The sequence below is a fragment of the Thamnophis sirtalis genome, unplaced genomic scaffold, assembly GCF_051295495.1.
Source record: "Thamnophis sirtalis isolate CommonGarterSnake01/CBP01778 unplaced genomic scaffold, rThaSir2_p1.2 scaffold_1, whole genome shotgun sequence".
NCBI classification, from domain to species: domain Eukaryota; kingdom Metazoa; phylum Chordata; class Lepidosauria; order Squamata; family Natricidae; genus Thamnophis; species Thamnophis sirtalis.
The window spans coordinates 149,337,206-149,360,669 of NW_028261381.1; the positions used below are offsets into that span (position 1 = coordinate 149,337,206).

General features: G+C 38.4%; 1 protein-coding gene across 2 annotated transcripts in view; it reads left to right on the forward strand.

The window, feature by feature from the left end:
- Positions 1-23,464, forward strand: part of KCNH5 (potassium voltage-gated channel subfamily H member 5) — a 212,081-nt gene that overhangs the window by 60,693 nt on the left and 127,924 nt on the right. For both annotated transcript variants that reach the window (XM_014063810.2, XM_087727455.1), the window contains exon 7: positions 17,962-18,391. In XM_014063810.2, coding sequence (XP_013919285.1) covers positions 17,962-18,391 — 430 coding nt within the window. The remainder of the gene's footprint in view (positions 1-17,961; positions 18,392-23,464) is intronic.

Below are 23,464 nucleotides of genomic sequence, written 5' to 3' on the forward strand. Positions count from 1 at the left end.
GATACTGTGAGACCTTGTGTGAGAATGCCAAAATCTTTTGAAATCATGCAACGGTTTTGATATTCTCATGGCCGAGTTAGTGTAATCTTATATGAGAGCACTGAAACAATCACACAATATTTTGGTATTCTTGTAGGATTGGTAATGGTAATCACATAATCTCAGGATGCTGCAATCTTTGTAAATATATGCCAGTTGCCAAGCACCTGAATTTTGATCAAGTGACTGTGGGGATGCTACAACAGGTGTGAGTGGTTATAAGTCAATTTTCAGTTTTGCTGTAACTGAATGGTCACTAAATGAATGGTTGTAAGCTGAGGACTACCTGTATTCCATCTGCTGCCTGTGAGTGTTGCTACCTCAGGGTATGGCATGGATACTTGTAATTTAATGACTATTTAGTAAAAAAAGGTCAGGGAAAATTGTTCAGTGATTAAATGGATATTGTACTTCCTGTTGGTATTTAATTGACAGAATAACCGTAACTTAATGTTTTTATCTAATTGGCACAGTATTTTGCTTGTAATATATAAAGCATTGGTTACAAAATTTCAGACAGATTACTGAAATGGTTTAAACATCAGCTGCTAATCAATTCATTTTGGCTTTTGCTTTCTTGACAGCAGTTCTACAATTCAGTATTCAATTATTCTCTGGGTTTATTCATATGCAGAATTTTGAAGTCTAAGATAGAAATTTGACTGTACAGACTATAGAAAGTTTTACCCTTGTTTAAAATACAAAGATTTAGCATTATGTGGCCACTTCCTGTCATCTAAGTTTTCCTTAGATGCTACTGAAGATGGTATTGCCCACTGAAATGCCAAGTTGAGTATTAGTATCAAGTACTACATTGTGCAATCCCCCGAAGAAGAAAATTTTCAGCAGAAGAGTCAGGAATTTCCTAAAGTTAAATCAGTGGAACAACTTGCTTCCAGAAGTTGTGAATGGTCTAACACTGGAAGTTTGAAAGAAGAGATTGGGTAACCATTTGTCTTAAACGTTATAGGGTTTCCTGCCTAAGGAGGGGGTTGGATTAGAAGACCTCCAATGTCCCTTCCAACTCTGTTATTTTATTCTATTCCAAAAGGACAATGCTTTGAGTGAGTTGGTCTTTGAAACAGAGGTTATACAATTCTATAATTATAACTTTTCTAAAGTTCTGCAATTTGCTTTGGATACCATCATCCAACTTCTCCTTGGCTGGAGAGGCAACAATAACAGTAGTGCTTTTATTAGTTTATTCTTCCCCTTGTTTTAATCCGGTTCCTCTGTGGAACATCACTGTTTTGATTTCTGAAGAGCAGTGAATGTTGCTTCCTTTTTCCCCATTGTTTCTCTTTTTGTTCCATAAGTGGTACAATTTAATTGCTATATTCCTCTTGAGGGAGGCATCATCCTAGGTCTGTTTTATACCAGTTGAATCCTATTTTGCTTTTTTATACAGAGTTCATGTTCATTTTCTCTATTTGTCACACTGAGCATTGGTTTATGGACAATGAAGGCCATGAACTTTACGAGACAATGTTCTTTTGATTTTTCAGCTAGTGGTTTCAGTAATACATCCACTCTCTATAATGCAACAGTCATTATCCTGTTCAATTTATCTTATACAATTATTATATGCAGAGCCCTAAAAAAAGACTGAAGGGGAGAAAGTCCTAAACAAAGAACCACCAAATCCAGGGCCAACCAGGTTGCAAAAGAAAACTGAAAGACAAATAAACATGATAGGTGAAAGGATGGCTTTTTCTTCCATTCCACTGGCACGTTAGGGATTTTGGAGAACAATATAGCTTGATTGTATAAGGAAGTATTTTTAATGATAAAAAATCAAGCATTTCGGGCTTAAATACATTTATATCTATTGTGTAACATTTTTCATGAGTGCTCCCAATAGGAATTATAATAAATTAAAAACATACAGAGTATATTAGCTCAGCAAGCCATGTTAAACTAGATAATTACACGTTACTTGGCTCAAATTGATTTAGACCTGATGCCAGATGTTAAGAGTTAAGTTCAGAAGAAATTTTTCATGCTCTGGGGAATGACCCAGAGGAGGTCATTTCATAGCTGGGTGCTGCCAATGGAAACATCCTTTCAACCCCAACACCGAATCTCACCTCCAAGACACCAAATGTTGCAGTTCAGGCATGAAGTAGGCAATTATTCAGTTACTTTGATAATGGTGGCATGTGGGTTCAAAGTCAGATGTATGTAAAAGCTTGGAAATGAACAGGGACTCAGAAAATGAGAAAAACAGGAAGCATGATATGGCTTTATCAAATACACCTTTATACATTGTATGCTAGACTAAGTGAAGTCTTTATGTGGTTCTAGAAGGCTATCTCAAGAACAACATATTGCAGTAGCCCAAATGGAATTTTATCAGAATATTGGAACCAAGTGACCCTACGCAAGAAGATTTGATAAAATGTAAACTGTGGCATGGAGATATCTTGAGCTAGACCTCCATTAACAACAGTGAATCAAGGGGCATACTAGATAAGGTCAGGGGTTTAAATCTAATTTTTTTGCCATTGGTTCTGTGACTTGATTGGGGGGGGGTTATGTGATTGGGTGGGCGTGGCCAACTTTTTTTCACTTTTTAAAGCATTTTTTTCCTGCCAGTTTGGGCAAATAGGCAGGAAAAAAATGCTTTGAAAAGTGTGTGTGGGGGGTAAAAGCTTCTGATGATTGTGCGGCTCACAGCTGATCCATGCGATCATCAGAAGCTCCCCCCCCTGCTTTTTAAGGCCTTTTTTTCCTGACTATTCATCCAAACCAGCAGGAAAAAAATGCTTTAAAAAGCGGGGGGAGGGAGGAATCTTCTGACGATCGATCGTGCTGCTCATAGCTGAGCCGCCCAATCCTCGGAAGCTTCTTTTTTTTAACTACTGGTTTGCAGAACCAATAACAGTCATCCCTACCGGTTCAGCCTAGCCGGGCTGAACTGGAAGGATTTCACCCCTGGATAAGGTATGATATTAGGATTGTGCAAAGCATTTGAAGGGGGTTTGTGAACTGCTCCTCTGAACCTATTGCTCGGAGGTTCAGATGGGAACATTATTGGAAAAATCAATGACTCACAACTGTCCCACTCAGTCATCTAGCAAAAAGAGACTCCTGGGCATTTGCCTTGCCAAGAGTATACTTTATTGAAGCTTAAATGGTTACAGAATTAGCTTAAGCTGAATTTCCCATGCACACAACCCAAAGTTCCCTCTTCCCTCCCACCTGGCCATCCCCCAGTTATCTGCCAATGTCCAATCAGGTGTTTGTATATTGTTTAGAAAACAGGAATTCCCAGCTTTGCATATTGTCACTTGATCCTGGCTGACTGTAGCTTTTCACCCAGCTCAGCTGGGCATCCATCCACCCAGTTTTCCCTTACATTCCAATCTTTCTCTCTCCCTCCCACCAATGCTATGCCAGACTGCCAGTTCATGAAACTTGGATAGGTGAGATGCAATCATGACAGTGTCACTTCAAGACCCTTTCCAGTTCAGTATGATGGACTGTGTAGGTACATCCATACTCAAAAGATTATGGAGGAGTTTTAAGGCAGCTGCACCAAAATTCTGAGATGTCCAAGCCACAGAATCAGAAAGGTTCTTCAAAAGTGTTCCTCCAAATCTTTGGCTCTACTCTGTAAACTTCCTTTTTGTCTCATTTAGGTGACCTTATGCTCTATTTACTCCATAATTTGAAGAGTGAAATATACTCATTTGAAAGGCTGGCCAATTCCAGTCTAGAATCTGGGCAAGCTAATATAGTCACAGTCTTCTATTGTGATAAGATTATATTTTTTTATTATTTATGAGGTAGCTATGCCACTTCATTATAATTATAAAGCTCTGTTCTTTTTCTTCCTTGGTATACTTTTTTGCATTTGGCCAAGTGGGCTGCCTTATAGATGAATAATTATTTTCATGGCCTGAATTAGTTAAAACAAATACATTTTCAGAGACTCTGCTATCTGTCGTCGATTTGATGGATAAAGTCATAGCTTGGTTCATTTTCTCAGCAGATGATGAAAGTATAATGTTTCCTGTGTGCATTAGGACAAACATTATAAATGGAAGCTAACACAATTAGCTTTGAAGTATTAACGTTCACTGTAATTTACTGAAAAAATTTGCTTCTCTTAAAGACTTTAACCAAGAAGTTTATCAGCACTGATCACAGCATGCTACCGAAAATGGAGATGAATTGGTGACAGTAATAATTGTGTAGCTAAAGTGTTATGCAATAAAACATGCCTCTTTTTTGACTTGCCTTTCTGCACTGTTTAAAAAAAAAAGAGGAGCAGCATTCCAGGAAGATATACAAAAGGGGACATATTTCCAGGAACTTTGTCTATGCACTCTATCTTTTGATGCAAATTAGAAAGCATTACTGTAATTTAAAGTAAGCATGTCTGGTCTATCTCCCCTCCAGACTTTAACTATTGATTCACAAGCTCAAGACCACTATTATCTCAGCTGCTTATGCCTCTCTGTGTCTTAAATTGATCTTTAAATAACATGGGTCTTCAATATTACGATACCCAAAGTGGTACAGTGGCCACATGATTGTATTAGAACTCAGGAGAATCGGGTTCATGCTTGTCCTCAGCTATGGGAAGATAATGGATGACTGAGCTAGTCACTCTCTGCCCAAGTTGTTAGGAGAATAAAATACTGGTTGATCCACATGTAAGCTGCCTTTGATTCCTGGAGAAAAGACAGGATATAAATACACACATTAATACAATAATAAATAGTGCAGAATCTTCTGACAACCCTTTCAACAGGAGTCTCCTCAGTAAAATACCATATAGATATTATATTCACTTAGTTATACGTGGCTTCCTTACCAAGCTTAACATTTAGCAGTAAAATATGGAAATGACTGATGTAATATCATGCTGAAGGGAACAATGAGGTGCCTGTTGCTATTTCTACACAATTCAGCAGAGGCAGTTAGTGTGTCATATTGGCAAGGAAGGCTAGCTGATTAGATGTCAGTGTCACTGACAGCCATTGACATGGAGTGAGTGATTTTTTTTTGTAGTGTCTTCAGACAACATTGCCTAAGATTATCTTCATTATCAGTCATTTTAGTCGTATGAATGGTTGTGGGTGACAGAATCATAAGGCTATACGTTTCTGGTGATATAAATTTCACCAGAAAGAATGCTATGGCTCTCTTTTCCATAGCACTTGAAATAACGATGCCAGAATAAATTGTCAGTTCTGGTCAGCCCCCGTAACATGTGAGAATAAATGCTGTCTTTGGTGGGAGAACTCCTAAGTGATTTGAATGCTGTCAAGAACATAATTCTCTGGCCTCAACCTGAGAATAGGGCTGATGGAAGAATTTGATCTTTGCACATTTTGATACAATTAATGGACAGATTAGAATTAAGTTTCTGACTAGTTTTTGCATATTTCCCATTATTACATTTCTCCGGGTGAATATTTGAACAGTGGTTATGGAAGAGATTTTTTTTTTAAAAAAAATATGTATTTCAGTGCACTTCAAATGCATTCTCAGTAGATTTACAAAAATAATTCATAAATTGATATGCAGGTGGGATGGAATGGGAATGAAGTCATGCAAAAGTGAGAACTGAAAATAAGGTGATATCAGCGGTGGGATTCACTTACCTTCCCTACCAGTTTGCAAATGTGAGCGCACACATCTGCACATGCGCACCACCTGCACAAGTGCAGTTCTCGTGCATTACATTGCGGCGGGTGGGTGGAGCCTCCCGCAGCTGCTGCTACTGGTTTACCCAAACCAGAGAGAACCGAGGTGGCACAGTGATTAAATGCAGCACTGCAGGCTATTTCAGCTGACTGCAGTTCTGCAGTTCGGCTGTTCAAATCTCACCGGCTCAGGGTTGACTCAGCCTTCCATCCTTGTGAGGTGGGTAAAATGAGGACCCAGGATTGTTGTTGGGGGCGATATGCTGACTCTGTAAACCGCTTAGAGAGGGCTGAAAGCCCTATGAAGCGGTATATAAGTCTAACTGCTATTGCTATTGCTAACCAGCTGAATACCACCTATGGGTGTTAACCATTGCTAAGTGGGTTAGAAGGGGTCACACACCCTATAATAAAGCAGCATGATATGTGAATTCTTAGATATGGCATCTGAAAGAAGGAATATATTATGGGCTACTATCTTCATGTCAGGCCTAAAATATATAACTTAGCTGTCAATGGTTAAACACTAGAATGTTATGTGCAAAGGAGAGGAGGGGGCTTCTCTTCCTTTGACTGTGGATCATTCTACATCACTGGTTAAGCTTGGTAAGAATTTCCTGTAGGAAATCTCATTCTTAAATGCAACTCTGTATGCTGCCTGATTAAATTTTAATCTGGCAGAACTAGAATAGAACAGAATGGCAGTGTTGGAAGGGACCTTAGAGGTCTTCTAGTCCAACCTCCTGCTCAGGCAGGAACTAAAACATTATTTATTACATAATATCTGAACAAATACATTATCATATATGACTACAAATGTAGTCATATATGAATATGTTTCATCCATACAATTTCATTTTAATTAAACTTACATTTAAAATAGATTTATTCCATTTCTGGGCTCTGGTCATTTTCTGGAGTATGATCTCAAAAACAAAAGACAAGTGTAGTCTCAGTTCTCAAAATATTGCATATTTTATACTTCTGACATATTATTTGATGAAGCTCTCCAGGTTTTTAGACTGAGATGTTTCTACTTAAGCATGAGGGTGCTGGGAATAAAATATGCTTGGACCCAGAGGTACTGTACACCAACAATCTTTTTCTAATAGGGTCAGTAGGATCAATAGTGCCTTATACAAAACTGAACCTTGATTCAGTCAATTTATTGCATTTAAGGATAGTAAATACGTCTCCTTGTCAGGCAGTTGTTTTTCCTAGCTTGTTTTGGAGGTGCCAAGATTGAAACTGGTGCCTTCTTCTGTATGCAAAATGGATGCTTTGTGGAGATGAAAGAAGGTGTCTAATAGGTCCTCTAGTCCAACGCTCTGCTCATTTCACAGTTCACTGGAGCACAATTAAACAATGGAACAACTTGCTTCCATATGTTGTGGGTGCTCCTCAGTGGTGGGTTTCAATTTTTTTTTAGAATCTCTTCTGTAGGTGTGGCCTGCTTTGTGGGAGTGGCTTGCTGGCCATGTGACTGGGTGGGAGTGGCTTGCCAGCCATGTGACTGAGTGGGAGTGGCTTGCCAGCCATGAGGTGGGTGGGCATGGCCAACTTGTAAAATGTGGTGAAACTCACTTAACAACGTTTTTGCTTAACAACCAAAATGTTGGCTCAGGAACTCTGGCATTTGAAGCACACAAGTCTTAAACCTGTCAAGTTACAAGACCCTTGCACCCCTAACCCTTTAGAAAAATACCCCCAGGGGTGTTCAAATTTGACAGCTTTAAGACTTGTGGACTTCAACTCCCAGAATTCCTCCTCCAATCATGTTGGCTCAGGAACTCTGGCATTGAAGCATGCAAGTCTTAAAGCTGTCAAGTTACAAGACCCTTGCATCCCTAACCCAGGAAAAACCTCCCAGGGGTGTTCAAACTTGACAGCTTTAAGACTTTAAGGTTTAGTGGTGGGTGGGGCGATTGATGAGCCTAACCCAGGAAAAACCTCCCAGGGGTGTTCAAACTTGACAGCTTTAAGACTTTAAGGTTTAGATAGGACTCTTAGAGGTGGGTGGGGTGATTGATGAGCCAGCCAATCAGTGAGCGGCTGGCGGGGCAAGCGTGGTGTGGACGGGCAGGGGGAGGGAGCTGGAACCGGTTCTAAATGGCACGGTAGATTTGTGGAACCTCTTCTATAGAAGAGGTTAGAACTAGCAGGAACCCACCCTCTGGTGCTCCTCCATCACTAGAGATTTTCAAGAAGAGATTGGACAGCCATTAGTCTGGAATGGTATGAGGTGTCCTGCTTGAGTAGGAGGTTGGCCTAGAAGACCTCCAAGGTCCATTCCAACCCTGTTTTCTATGTTCTATCTCTGACAATCTCTTCCCATTATTTTTAACAGATATACTGGTGGAACCTCCTCAGTTTTACTTGATATATATACTTGGTCTCTTCTTCCCTGCCTCTGACTATCCTGAGATTGGAACTCTTATTTCTTAAGTTCTAGAACAGAGATTTGATAACAGAGATTCTTAGTTCAAAAGAAGCAAGCCTGCTATTTTAATTTAATTTTAATCACTGGATGTGCAAGAGGGCATAAACAAAGAATGGAAACATCTTTTAAAAATGTGTTATTGAGATGTGCCAGAAGTGAAGAAAAAATGTAATTAGCCTAGGCTACTATTTGGTAAACTCCCCCCCCCCAAAAGGTCTATGAACAGTGAATGGAAGTAGCCATTCACCTCCCCTCAAATTTATATATTTATCAATAGCAGATGTTGAATTCATGTTATTAAAATGCATGTGCTTTGTGGGAGACATCCTAATTAATCCCAGGTCTAATTGAAGTATAGTTCTGTCTTTGAAGCTGCAGGAAGAAATATTTATGATTGGTATTTTAGGGAGATAGGAGAAGAAATAAAAAAGAAAGGAATTTTGCTCAGGAAATAAAATAGTCGTTTTTCAGTGCAGCCTTAGACAAATGCTGACAGCAAGCATGCTGATTTGTAACATTTGTTTTTGTACACAACAGGGAATTGATGGGAGGATCAGGGGGAGGGGAGATAGCATAAACCCTGGATCATTTCCAGGATGGTAATCAAAATACAGCCTGAGATGTAAAGAAGGCAGCAGGGATTAATTTAAGTCTTTAAAAGCCTGTGGAAATTTGATGAATGATAGAGGTGGCATCTCAGAAAGTGACTGGATGAGATATCCCAATGTGTCTGCATTGTGAATAGAGTTTCCCCTTCTACCATTGGCTCTGCCTTCTGGACCCTAACTGTCATTGGCCGAGACATAAAGAGATGAATAAGACCAGAAAAAGAAAAAGGGTTGAAAGTAAAAATATAACAATTGAAAAGGAACAAGCTGAGAGGACCCTAAAGGGACAACAGGCTTAGGAAGGTGAAACTGAACATGAAATGGGAAAACAGCAAGATGAGACAGTCAGAATCTGTGTTAAACTCAAAAGAAGAAGAAAGGAAATGCTTTAAGAGACAATAGCAATTGTTTACAAAGTAGTTTCAAATATATTATGAACAATTCACACACCTGCTGGTGTAACACAATAGGGACAAAAGACTTTAAAAACAGGTGGGCTCATATAAAAGATGGCCCTTTCTGGTCATTGCAATATGCCCTTCTTGAGTTTTCCTGAATATTTTGAATATATCATTTATAGAGGAAAAAAAGTCTACAACTTGTTTATATAACATCTCCTTTGAAACTAGCTTGACTAGATTCTAAACCTAGCTTAGTGACCTCATAGATAAAGCCACATAGTTATTTTGGCAGTGAATGGAGGTTACTATTGTATTCAACGGGATATATTTTCATATCCTTTTATTTTTCGCTCTGACAATTTCTTATCAAGATTCTATTTAGCTTTTTAAAATCAAGCTATAGATGTAAATATATAGACTGTAAACAGATGTCAATGGATTTTTTTTCAGCTGCTCATTTAGGCATTAGGATTCTAAGTGACTTAAAGGTGAGATAGTTCTTTTGTTCAGTTACAATTCATTATTGATCTGCTTGATCATTATCTAGCTTCTATTTTAAAATGTCTAGTGAAATAGAACCTACCACTTAATGTGGCGGTCTGTTCTATTTGCTGATAGTTGGTATTGTCAAGACATTTCTCCTGAGGTTTAGTCTGAAACTCTCAATCATCTAGGTCTTGGTCAAACTCCAGGATATTGTGTCCAGGTCCAGGTATCCCTATTCAAAATGAACCATGATAAACTGTAGCACGTTCAGGTGAGATAATATTTACCTATTTAAGTTTGCAGATATTTTCAATTTATAAGCTTGTTTAGGGACGCAATGGCTCAGTGGCTAAGATGTTGAGCTTGTCGATCAGAAAGGTTGGCAGTTCAGCGGTTTGAATCCCAAGTCCCTTGTAATGGAGTGAGCTCCCATTACTTGTCCCAGCTTCTGCCACACTAGCAGTTTGAAAGCATGTAAAAATGCAAGTAGAAAAATAGGAGCCACCTTTGGTGGGAAGGTAACAGAGTTCTGTGAGCCTTCGGCGTTTAGTCATTCCGGCCACATGACCACAGCAATATCTTCTGACAGAGCTGGTTCCTCGGCTTTGAAATGGAAATGAGCACCACCCCCTAGAGTCCAGAACAACTAGCACATACCTTTACCTTTAAACTTTTTTTGGATTAGATATTTGTTCAAACAGAGGACTTCTCTATGTTACCCAGGATCCATGGCATTATATTAATAAATGGTAACATCTTCCAAAATTAAACAATTTCAGGATAAGTCAGTGGCTTACCTCTTGTGAATAAATGCCCATCCTCCTAAACTCTAAACCAATTTATCCCCCTAAAAAATTAAGATGAACATGATCTGTCTTGGTATTCTTAATGTATATTAATATCATGAACAATCTGATTTCTAATCTCGGGTTCATACCAAAAAGCCGAGGTGGCGCAGTGGTTAAATGCAGCACTGCAGGCTACTTCAGCTGACTGCAGTTCTGCAGTTCGGCTGTTCAAATCTCATCGACTCAGGGTTGACTCAGCTTTCCATCCTTCCGAGGTGGGTAAAATGAGGACCCGGATTGTTGTTGAGGGCAATATGCTGACTCTATAAACCGCTTAGAGAGGGCTGAAAGCCCTATGAAGTGGTATATAAGTCTAACTGCTATTGCTATTGCTATACCCATCTGGAAGTTGTAGAAGGATTAAATGGATTAAATGTAGATGAAGTAAATGGATTATTATTTTTTTGCTTTTCAATTCTTACTTTTTCTGGAGTACACTACTTTGAGAGGTGGTAATTAGTCATAGAAGTGATAGAAAGTAGACTTGAATTTCAGGTCCTTAGATTCTGATCAAGCCCTTAACCATTATACTGCTCAGGTTTCTCTGCACTTTTAATAAATTGGTTTGGAATCAATTGTCTATACCAAGTCTTGTGTCTGAAAGTAAATTCTGACTGTGAATGACAAGAATATTTATTTTTAGCTAGGATGAAATTTGGTTTTTCAAAGCAAGAACAACAACATTTTACACCATAATTGGTTTTTATAAGTATGCATGATCAATGCAGAACCCTGTATCTTGAAAAGTACTCTGTGTATAAGGGGCAGGAATCCTCAAAGTTATATACTGCTAACATTAACATAATAAGAGAAGGATTAAACAGCTCATAGCGGTTTTGGGACTAAGCTTTTCATAAGTAGCTCATCTTGAAATCTCTCTCTCTCTCTCTCTCTCTCTCTCTCTCTCTCTCTCTCTCTCTCTCTCTCTCTCTCCCTCCCTCCCTCCCTCCCTCTCTCCCTCCCTCCCTCCCTCTCTCTCTCTTCATTCATTCATTTAAAATTACATTTACTTATACAATTCTCACCAACATATGCTTCATGATGTGACTTACATTATATGATTTTCAGTGATTATCTATCCGAAATCTTGTTAAATGGGAGAAGCCAAGGATTCTTAACAATCATTCATCAGGAACAGCGTATGCATATGCCCAAATATTTTGAAGACAGTTCTCTAGTTGAAAATATCTTCTATTTCAGGAGTAGACAACCAGGTGTGTTCCAGGAGCTTTTGACCCCAACTCAAGCAATCCCTTGCCATTAGTCCTATTGCTGGAAGTTGATAAGAGGTGACACATCGAACATCTGGAGTGCACAATGTTGCCTACTCCGGTTCTATTTGAATAGCTCATTAATACATAAAAATGCTGAAGGGAGTAAGTAAGGAGAGTGAGGGCCTGATGTTTTTCCAGCAACAGGGCATGAGAGTGAGCAGGAAGAATGCAAATTATCTGATCATAGTATTCAAGCCCATTTTTATATAATAAAATGTCACCTTAACCTTTAGCGGAGATGAATCTTAAGTTTCTATTTGTCCATTTTATTGCTTCTTTGTTTCTGTTTTTTCCCTTTACTAATAAAAGACCATCCTAATCTTAAATTCTCCTTACAACGTGACAGCTCCTTTTATGTACATTTCCTGATGAAGTATCAGGGTTCCTCATTAGACAGGATATATCCTGGTGGACTCTAGTGGCTAAATCTTAATTTTATATATTATGATAAGAGGCTTCACAAGGAGCATGATGCCGTTCAGAGCCTCCACATTCCAGACTCTACAAGACTGTAAATTCTTCAGTCCCTGGACCAAAGAAAGGTATATATTTTGTAGCTTGATGGTATAATTACTGAACATTTTGATTACACTGATTTGATAATGGTGTGTGTAAAATGACAATTTAAACCTGGCAAGGAGAGAATAAATGCCTCATTGCCTCCTGTTAAATGAAATGTCTTTGGCTGCTGATTCCTTTGTTGCTTTTGTTGGTGTGTTTCTCTATTGAGATAGGAATGATGCTGAATAGAACAGTGAACAAATGTCTCTCTATCTACACACCATCCACAATACACACCCACCTCTTTATATTAAGAATCCATAATTCTTGCTTAATGCTGCAATACTATCCACTATACAACATATGGACTTTGAAGCTCAAATCAATAACATTCAAGCAAACTTCCCCTTTCTGTACTCACACACACACATGTATTGGGCTACATGTGACTTGCCGCAAAGACTAATCAGCTGTCACTGGCTGGACACAGGTTTGACTTTTTATATGCATAGGTGGAAGATGTGTTACAGCTGTCAGAAACTATTCAGAAATTTTAAAAGGAAATCAATGGAAGGTTAATTGCTCTAAACTTACACTTCATTAACGCTAGCAGCATTTAAGAAAAAAGAACACTTACTGTATACTCCAGTTGAAAGAATAGGAGGGGAAGGAAGAAATGGGTTTGGTGTAGTTCTTTATGGTAATAGTGAGGGTTTTTTCAATCCTAAGAAGCAGTACTCTAACACTACATACTATGAAGTAATATAGACAAGAAGAAACACAAAAAGAGGAGAATGCATTTAATTTTGTTGGGTTCTTGGTGTTGGGTTGAGCTTCCTTTTTACTTGCAAACATTTCATTACCAGATGACAAGAAGAAAACCAAGAACCCCACAATTCAAACCTGAGCTACATGGATCACAATAATACAATAGCAGAGTTGGAGGGACCTTCAAGGTCTTCTAGTCCAACCCCCTGCCTAGGCAGGAAACCCTATACCATTTCAGACAAATCACAATTGGATTTTATTTTTGCAGGTTTTCTTTGTGCAATGTAATGTACTGAGAATCTACATCATATTTTTTTCATATGTTTTCTCAATAACAGCAGTAGAAATACCCCACTCAGGGCAAAGTGCTTAGTTTCTGTGAATGCAAAATGATTGAACAGAGGAAGGGGACAACTTAATATTTCGAAAACCGGCTTTTATATACTATATGCCTAACCTCCGCACCAATTTTTAGACAATGTGAATTTTACTTACTTGAGGCATCCTTTAAAAAAAAAAAAAGCAACACCCTTTAGAACAGTGGTTCTCAACCTTCCCAATTCCGTGATCCTTAAGTTCCTCATGTTGTGGTGACCCCAACCCTAAAATTGGTGTCTTGATTCCTAAGACCATCGAAAATATGTGTTTTCCGATGGTCTTAGGTGACCCCTGTGAAAGGGTCATTTGACCCCCAAAGGGCCCGCGACCACAGGTTGAGTATCGCTGCTTTAGAAAGAGAGGGAAGCAAATCAGAAACTTAAAGACTCCCTCTGTACATCTCCCCACCTATTTTGTCAAAAAGAAAACAAGCTAGTCTGAAAAATGCAATGAAATGGATGATAATGGTGACAAGCATTTTTAAACTGAATGTAGTCCATTTTGTTTCAACAGTGTCTCAAAGTTTTGGTGCAAAATAGTAATGTAAACTAAGTTGATTCCATATGGTGCAAATTTTTGAAACCTTGTCAATCCAGGTAGCTAACAGAGTAAACAAAGACTTTTATTTTACAAACTTGAATGAAAATGAGCCGAAGTGATGCAATGGTTAGAGTGCAGTACTGCAGGCTACTTCAGCTGACTGCTAGCTGCAGTTCGGCAGTTCAAATCTCACCAGGCTCAAGGTTGACTCAGCCTTCCATCCTTCCGAAGTGGGTAAAATGAGGACCCAGATTGTTGGGGGAAATATGCTGACTCTGTAAACTGCTTAGAGAGGGCTGCAAAAGCAGGGTGAAGCAATATATGCCTAAGTGCTATTGCTATATGTGTATCGATAGCTTGTTAGTAATTTGCAATGTTTAGTATTGCTGGATGCAGGCATTAATGTGTTGATGTGTAAGACTGTTTCTAGATTGAAGATCCTGCAAAGAGTAGCATGTGCATCATTGGAATACCATTGAATTTTGTTTATGCTCCTGCATGCTGATCATACAAAAGAAAGAATAAGTTGTCAACGATGCCATGTTATGCTCCAAGGGATGTTGATAAAGGAAGAAGAACTAAGGATGTGTTTGGGGGAAATTGGACAAGAGAATGAATAAATGTGAAATCAGGAGAAAAAAATACTCTATTAGGTATATTATGAATGAATGGATGGAATGAAAAAGAGGATACAGAAAAAATGAACAGTTCATTTGGAGATCTAAGAATAAATGAGAATGGTGACTTCTTTCTAAGTGTCTAAGGCATGTTTCTAACATAGTATGTGACTGAAGAATAAATCTTTTTTATATGTATGTATTAACTGATGAGCCGAGGTGGCGCAGTGGTTAAATGCAGCACTGCAGGCTACTGCTAGATCAGCAGTTCAGCGGTTCAAATCTCACCGGCTCAGGGTTGACTCAGCCTTCCACCCTTCCGAGGTGGGTAAAATGAGGACCCAGATTGTTGGGGGCAATATGCTGACTCTCTGTAAACCGCTTAGAGAGGGCTGAAAGCCCTATGAAGCGGTATATAAGTCTACTGCTATTGCTATTGCTATAACTGCAAAGGAATGAACATACAGTAAATGTAAAAAAATGATTTATTTATTTAGTGAAGGATTGTCAGCAATTCGGGTAGAAAACCAAAACCATGACCACTACTACTACGTTTATTATAAGGTTACAAGAACAGAATCTTGTAAATCTGAAAAACTCACCTGTTTTGTTATTACTTTCCAGAGAACTAGGGAAGGTCCCTTTTGAGATGCTACTCCCATTTATGAACTGAGGTAGCTCCTGTCTGACCATTGCCCTGGCTGCAGTTCTTCCTCCTGTCTCCAAAAGCTATTCTAACAACCCATTACAAGAATATAAATATGTTAAAGGAATTATGAATGTGGGATTTGTCATATTTTCATAGAGTCGCGAATGGACTTTTGGAAAATATGGAATGGAAGAAAGCCAAAATAAATTCAATTTAACTCAATTCAATTCAACCTTTATTGTCAGTGCACAACATGTGTACAATGAGATTGGCTGAGCATTCTTTAGTGCTTCCCCTCAACATAAATACATATGGGTATTTATTGGTATGTCTAGTTTAATGAAAAGAAGGACTATGGGAGACATAATAAAAGTGTTCCAATATCTCAGGGTTGCCACAAAGAAGAAGGAGTTGAGCTATTTTCCAACACACGTGAGGGTAGGACAAGAAGCAATGGGGGGAAACTAATCAAGGAGAGAAGCAACTTAGAACTGAGGAGAAGTTTCCTGACAGTTAGAACAATTAATCAGTGGAACAACTTGCCTCCAGAAGTTGTGAATGCCCCAACACTACAAGTTTTTAAAAAAATGTTGGATAGTCATTTGACTGAAGTGGTGTAGGATTTCCTGCCTAGGCAGGGGGTTGGACTAGAAGACCTCCAAGGTTCCTTCCAACTCTATTATTCTAATTTGTAAATATCAATAACTCACAGTGAACGAAAGAAAATCCCTAACCCAATAAATGATACTAACAATACACAATCCTTTATACCAGTGGTTCTCAACCTGTGGGTCGGGACCCCTTTGGGGGTCAAACAACTCTTTCACAGGGGTCACCTAAGACCATCCGAAAACACATATTTTTGATGGTTTTAGGAACTGAGACACCAATTTTATGGTTGGGGGTCACCACAACATGAGGAACTGTATTAAAGGGTCACGGCATTGGGAAGGTTGAGAATCACTGCTCTATACGTATATGTGTGTAACATTACATTATAATATATTGCACGAATATGAACATTTTGCGCCGGCCCTGAAAATCTATTATATTACATACTTATGATGTTACGTTGCATTCAGGATCTGACAGCCACAGATAAAAGCAGTTCTTCAGCCTGTTTGTACAACTGGCTGGGCTTCTATATCTCCTCCCCGATGGTAGGAGAGTAAAGAAGTGTTGACCAGGGTGTGAGTCATCCCTGAGGATTTTCCTCACTTTTCTAAGGCAGTGAGTCCTAGTGTCTCACTAGTGGGAAGTAAATTGACTGCAGGAAGAGAAAGTGTAAACTCTCAAAGGAAAGATACATTTCCCAAAAGAATGAAGAGAAATGGAAAATAGAGATGAGAGTATGGAATTTACTTCGAATAGAACGAAGATAATTGTGTTGCCAAAAGCCACAGAAAATTATGGAGTTATACCAATGAAAATATGAAAAGGTGTCTTTGGCGGAGTAATGAATAGTAAGAGGGTATGGATGAGGAAAGCAAGTATATTGGAGAATGGTTAAAAATGAATGGTTAAAATTAAAATGCAGAGAATTTTTTACAGAAAACAAAAAAATATTTTGGGAGGGTGAAAAGATATAAACTAAGAGTTCTGGCATTATAACTGAAACAAAAATAAAAATTATGAAATCATTTGGGATGAAATTGAAAAAAGATAATGCTGAAAGGGATATTTTAGAGGGGAATATAGGAATGCAATAGTATGTCAAAGAATGGAATTAATTGTTAGCATTCATAAAATAATTAATGAAAAGAAAGTTTTCCTCCTTCCCTTTTTATTTTAGGCTGTTTCAATTTTGTTTTTATTTCTTTTCTAGCATATATATTAAATAATGGTTTACACTTTCTTGTAAAATACATATCACTGTATGGTATTTATATAGACTACATACATGTATTCATTATTAATCGATGTATTATTAATCTTTAACATTTTTCAGGAAAGCCAATTGCAATGCTTTTAAAACATAATAAATAAAACTGTATAGAAGTTCTCTACTCAGACAATTGTTAAAAAGAAAATAAAAGAAAAACAATAAAAGAAAAGAAAATCAATAATATGACAGTATTGAAAAATGATGTTGCCTGATGTGTATATAATTGGAAAAACATTAAAATATAAATATAACTTGCTCCTGCAGTGGCTGTGAAATGTCTGTAATATACATTCAAAGACAACATCTGTGGCTAATGTTTGTTCCCTTTTACAGGTGAAAGGAGGCAAGAGTGAATGCAAGAATTATGGGGTGATTAGTTTGTGAATGTTAGATTATACTCTATGATACAGCATAGCGTCTGGATTATTGATGTATTTTAGACTTAGCTGTTTCTGACAGCGAATATGGAGAGCACAACTGCAAGATATACATAAATAAAGGAAGAAATATGGGAAATAGGTGAAATATGAAAAGCAAGAGTAAATGAGTTGAGAAAGTAGGTGGATAAAATTGACATAAACTTCAAAATGAGAGAGATGAGAAGTGGTTAATGGACATGGTGGATCATTTGGAAAGTACAAAATGTTGGAAACATGAAGATGAAGTTATATTTCCCTGTTCTTTTTATATTTCTTTAATTTCCTTGTTTACTATTTCATAGTTTTCTAACTTTTGGATAATGTCGCTTATCCTGAAAAGAAATGGCTTGATGGGATAAGTACATAGAGATGATAGGTAGATATGTACTGTATATATATTCAAAGGATGTTTATAATTTTGCAGAAAGTAAAGATCTGTGTTCCTTTCTAGGGTATCAGCAGCCTCTTCAGTTCCTTAAAAGTGGTGCGACTCCTGAGATTGGGCCGTGTGGCCAGGAAGTTGGACCATTATCTGGAATATGGCGCTGCAGTATTGGTGCTCCTGGTTTGTGTCTTTGGATTAGTGGCCCACTGGCTTGCGTGCATCTGGTATAGCATTGGGGACTATGAAGTTATTGATGAGATCACGAATACCCTCAAGAATGACAGCTGGCTCTGCCAATTGGCAGAGAGTATTGGAACACCGTATCGGTACAACGCTACTGGATCAGGGCAGTGGGAAGGCGGACCCAGTAAAGATTCACTTTATATAACTTCTCTCTACTTTACCATGACAAGCCTTACAACAATAGGATTTGGAAACATAGCTCCAACCACTGATGGAGAGAAGATTTTCTCTGTGGCCATGATGATGGTGGGATGTAAGTAAATGGTTTTTGTATTTGTTTCAGGTTGTATTTATGTCTGCTGGTCCAGGGGTTGTTGTTTTCATATTATCACAATAAAGTCACAAAAAGGAATATTATATTGGTATAAAATCAAAGAATGGTATCATGCATAGGGTTACTGGATGTCAGGCAAAAGGAGGACAGGTCTTCCTTTTCATTCTCATGTCCTCCATCTGGCAGGCACAACCTTAAAAGCAAATATTATCTAGTTTTTTCAATGGTGTGTGATTTTTGGAGGGCAGAAGACTGTTTTTACAACAATAGTCATTCAAACTTTTGTGTATTATAATCTTGTAAATTGTCTGCTTCTTCCTGACACAATAGCTTGAATTTACATTATTTGATTTATTTCCTGATTCTAACAATTGACTTCAACCCCTTCAAATTCATGATTGCTATAATCTGTAGATCACATAATTTCTCATGTTGTTTCTACAGTGAAATTTGAAATGTGTGTTGTCGATTCTATATTATCAGTAGCATATATCAACCAGCGTATATCCAGGAACACTGGCTGGCAGTCAAATGCTAAAATCCCAAATCCTTAATCTCTATGCACACTGACACCAAGCAGTACCAGTTAGATTGGTGTAACACAAAAATCACACTACCACCCGCCACGCTCATGAGTTAGTCGAAGTCTGGCACTCCACAAGCAATTCCATCAACAAACATATTGACCTACCACCAACCTACAAACTCCAAATCCAAATCAACCACACAGCCAACCAGAGACAGCACCAACCCTCAACCAACCCATGCAACCCCCCCACCTCCCAATGACCCTCACCTGATAAAACTTCCCCATCACAAGACCCATCACAAAACTCCTACTGATGATTCGCACCTAACCTATCACAAGACCATCACTTGACACACCCACACCTGACCCATCCCAAGACCTACTGACCAAACAAAGCCCTTATAAACAGAAGAACACAGACCCCCCCCGCAAATCTCCACTGAAGATGTTACCTAGCCTGGTAATGAAAGATTTGGAAATCAATCCACAAGCTTGGATACCAGACCAAACCAAACTATGCCCTCACTAGCATATATTCTTGAAAATAAAGATTTGTTGGAAAAGTTTGCTTACAGTATATTTACTCACAATAGAGTAAATATTACAGTATTGCAATTGGGAAAAAAACACAGCATTTCTGATGCTGGAAAACTTAATTTCAAATACATGCAGGCCTAAGTACATTTTTGCAATTTTTTGCTATAATTTTTGTTGCAGATGTCAAAATAAAATAGTGTCTCCTCCTTTCCCCCAATTGTCCTCCTTCTTTCCAATTGCCTGTGTCCTCCTTTGCCTGTTCAGATGTCTACTAATCCAGAACACCAGCAGCTTTAGTGAGAATAGGGAAGCCACTATGATAACTTGTGGTGCCTTTTCTATCATTTGCAATTGCCTTCATAAAATATCAGTGACAACTTTATTTCTTTATAAAAGTGTATACATGTATGTCATATGTTATGTTGTAGACATAACAATAAAGCCTTTCTATGATATTTGCCTTCGTTTTCAAGGATCCCAGGGTATAGTATATTTGCTTGGAGTATATTTAGATTTTTTGGGTGGTGGGGGACAAACACGTTTGAAAAGATTAAATAACATGGCTATCATTGATTCCTGGTGGAGTTCAAGTCCATTTCCAATGCTCACGTTGAAACGGGTGCTTATGTACAGGAAGTTCTCAACTTAGAACCAGAATTGAGCCCAACATTTCTGTTGCTCAGTGAAACATTTTTAAAGTGAATTTTGCCCCATTTTATGACATTTCCTGCCATCACTGTTAAGTAAATCACTTTAACTAAGTAAGTGAATCTGATTTTCCCATTCTCTTTGCTTGTCGGAAGGTTGCAAAAAGTGATCATATGACTTTTAAGCAACCATCGTAAATGTGAGTCAGTTGCCAAAGTCTGAATTTTGATCACATGACAATGGGGGTGTTTCAATGGTTATAAGTCACTTTTTTCAGTGCTGTTGTAACTTTGAAGTGTCACTTAAATGAACTGTTGCAAGTCAAGGATTATTTGTAATGTGAAAAAAGATACTGACATGCAAGACTGGGCTCTGGTTTAGTAAGAATTTGTGTGACCCTCTTTGTAAAATCTGGAGGAAGGATGAGTTTGGTGACATGCCTCAGAGATAAAGAAGGATGTTAAAAATACTGTGGCATTACGGCTTTATGCAGTGTAAGCACACTCTGTGCATGCAAGCATTTAGTGGCTTGTGTAAGTTTGTATTTATTTCTTTTTAAAAGGTTCACTATAGTGAGGTTGAAAATACTGTACTCGGGCTGCATTCATGGAAGTCAAACTGAAGTCACCAATTATTGAAAATATTGAAATAACTGCTTGGGGTTAAAGGTATTTTGGTTTGTCTCAAAAAGTGTGCAGTTTGAGCTGGGCTAAAGTATCTATTCTTTTTTTAAAAGTTTATTTATTTATTTATTTTATTTATTTATAAAATTTATATGCCGCCCAATCCCGAAGTTTTATTTTTATTTTTCATATATACATTCACAAATATACATTCTCTTAAGTACTGTTAATATTTATGTGTTATCTTTTAACATTTATCACAATTCATTTAAAAGTTTAAAAATATAATTGGGGTCGCTTTCCTGCCACCCCGTACATCCATCATATTTTACAACAACCCTACTTCTTCTTCCGTCTCCTTTCCTCCCAACCTCCCTTCTCCTCTCCCTTCTTCTTTCCTCCTCTCCTTTCTCTTTTCTTCTTCCCATCCTCTCTCCATCTCCTCCTCTTTTCTTTCCCTTCCTACCCTCTCTCCTACTCTTACTACCCATATCTATTCTAATCACCTGATAATGTTGTTCTTCATCATTATGGCAGCTAGCAGCAACCAAGATGATTCCTAGATATGATACTTTGAACAACATATGACTGTGGTACTCTCAGATTTATTGTTGATCTGCTGCACTAATTTTTCTTCAAAAGGACAATTTGAACAAAGGAATATATCATATTTGTATAATGAATCCCCACAAGGTGATTTGTATATCTGGAAAATGTTTTTTTTGGGGGGGGGGAATAAAATGCTTGTTGTGCAGTCAGAAACAAAATATTTTGGGTTAAAATTGGTAACAGAAGCTGGTTTATATTTGACCACGGCATATTGTGATCCACCAACACAAATTCCAGAGCAATCTATAGCCTAGCTGAAGAAACTGAAGCCCATGGAGATCCACTTCTGTATGGAATCCTGATGGTTCACTTGAGTATGATCTAGGCTAGAGATAAAGGACCTGGAAGAACTGAAGTAATGAAGGGACACCTGCAAGTCCCACTGAGATGTTCTTCAATTCTCTGCATCTCTAACACCTGGCCCATTGCAGATAAAACACAGCAATGGGGAAAGTCTGTAGAGATTCTCAGTCATCGAGGTCATGGTTGTCCCAATTGGAAGTCCACTTGCTTCCTAAAAAAGCACCTTAGGGACAACAATGAGGATCAAGTTTGTTCAACTGGGGAAACCCTGGCAGTGAATTTTATTTTAACAGAATAACAGAATTGGAAGGGATGTTGGAGGTCTTCTAATCCAACCCTCTGCTTAGGCAGGAAACTCTATACCCATGATGGCGAACCTATGGCACGTGTGCCAGAGGTGGCACGCAGAGCCCTCTCTGTGGGCATGCACGCTGTTGCCAGATGTTCTTCTGGTTTCAGGTGTGCCCTTCACAGATGCCAGAGTGCTGGAAACCTGAAGACCAGCTGGCCAGTGGGCATGTGTGTGCCAGCCAGCTGGTCTTTGGGTTTCCAGCACTCCAGTGCAGGCGAAGATCAGTTGGCTGGCAGGCATATGCACACCGGAAACCCAAACACCAGTTGGCTGGCATGGGCATGTGCATCTTTGGGTTTTCAGTGCTCCTGTGCGCAAACATGTGCATGCATTCCACTTTGGGCACTCAGTGCCAAAAAGGTTCACCATCCCTGCTCTATACTATTTCAGACAAATGGTTTTCCGTTTTATGGCAGCACCAAGAATTTCAAAGTTTCTTAGTTCTTTTCTGCTTCCCAGGAAGCAAATTTTGTCCATTCAGCCATCCAGTTTGTCCTGTGTGCTATTGCCAACTTCCTGTTTCAATTCTCTTAATCTCTGAAACAGTTGAGATATTTACCTTGGATTAAGTTAAAAATCAGGTATGGAAGCATAGGGTTCACCCACACAAATATTCTCTTCCTACAAGTACCATTAAGCTGTGAGTCCTGTCCCGCATACAAAACCTCTGATATCAGCCCATTTAGGCTCAGCTCTTTTGAAGTTCACTACTTATTGGCAGGTTCACTGCTGGGAAAAAAAACTTGTTTTCTATTTGTTCCTCTTATCTTTCTTCTGGTGATGTTGCTATATAAAATATTTTTGTAATGCAGGGCTAGAACCATTGCCCTGTTTGCAGCCCTTCTTTTGCATTTTGCTTTTCTCTGTTGAGATCTCAGCTGTGTCAGGAATTAAATTCCATGCTGCACAGGGTCACTGAATTTCTTCCGAAAACGCAGTGATGAATAAGCCAGCTAAAGGCATCTGTTGCCATATAATACATTGTGCCAAATGCTGATGTAAACATGCCATGTTCAAAGCTTGTAAACAAAGCTGCACTGAGAAAAACCTGGTCTCACCATAATTGATTAAGCAACATTTGTAAAATGGAGTAAAGCATGCATTCTCTTTCTCTCGTCTCTTCTGCCCTAGCCTTTGGGAGGAATTCAAAGAAGAGAGTCTGGCTAGGTCAGATGAAAGGATGAAAACCTTCCTTTGTTTTGTTGTGTTTGTATAGTCATGTTTGATCATGGGGAAGGTTCTGTCTGAAAAAGTTACAGGTGAAGTGGAAAGAGGTTTGGCCATATTGATGGGGTTATAGAAGTTGTAGACTAATTCATTTAGACGGTAACAGATGAAGACTGTTTCTTTATGCCACTGAAGTTATAATTACCAATTTATGCAATCTTGTTAATGTACACCATATGCTATGGAATTTCATAAAACATAATCACTCCATAGTTTTGCTTTGG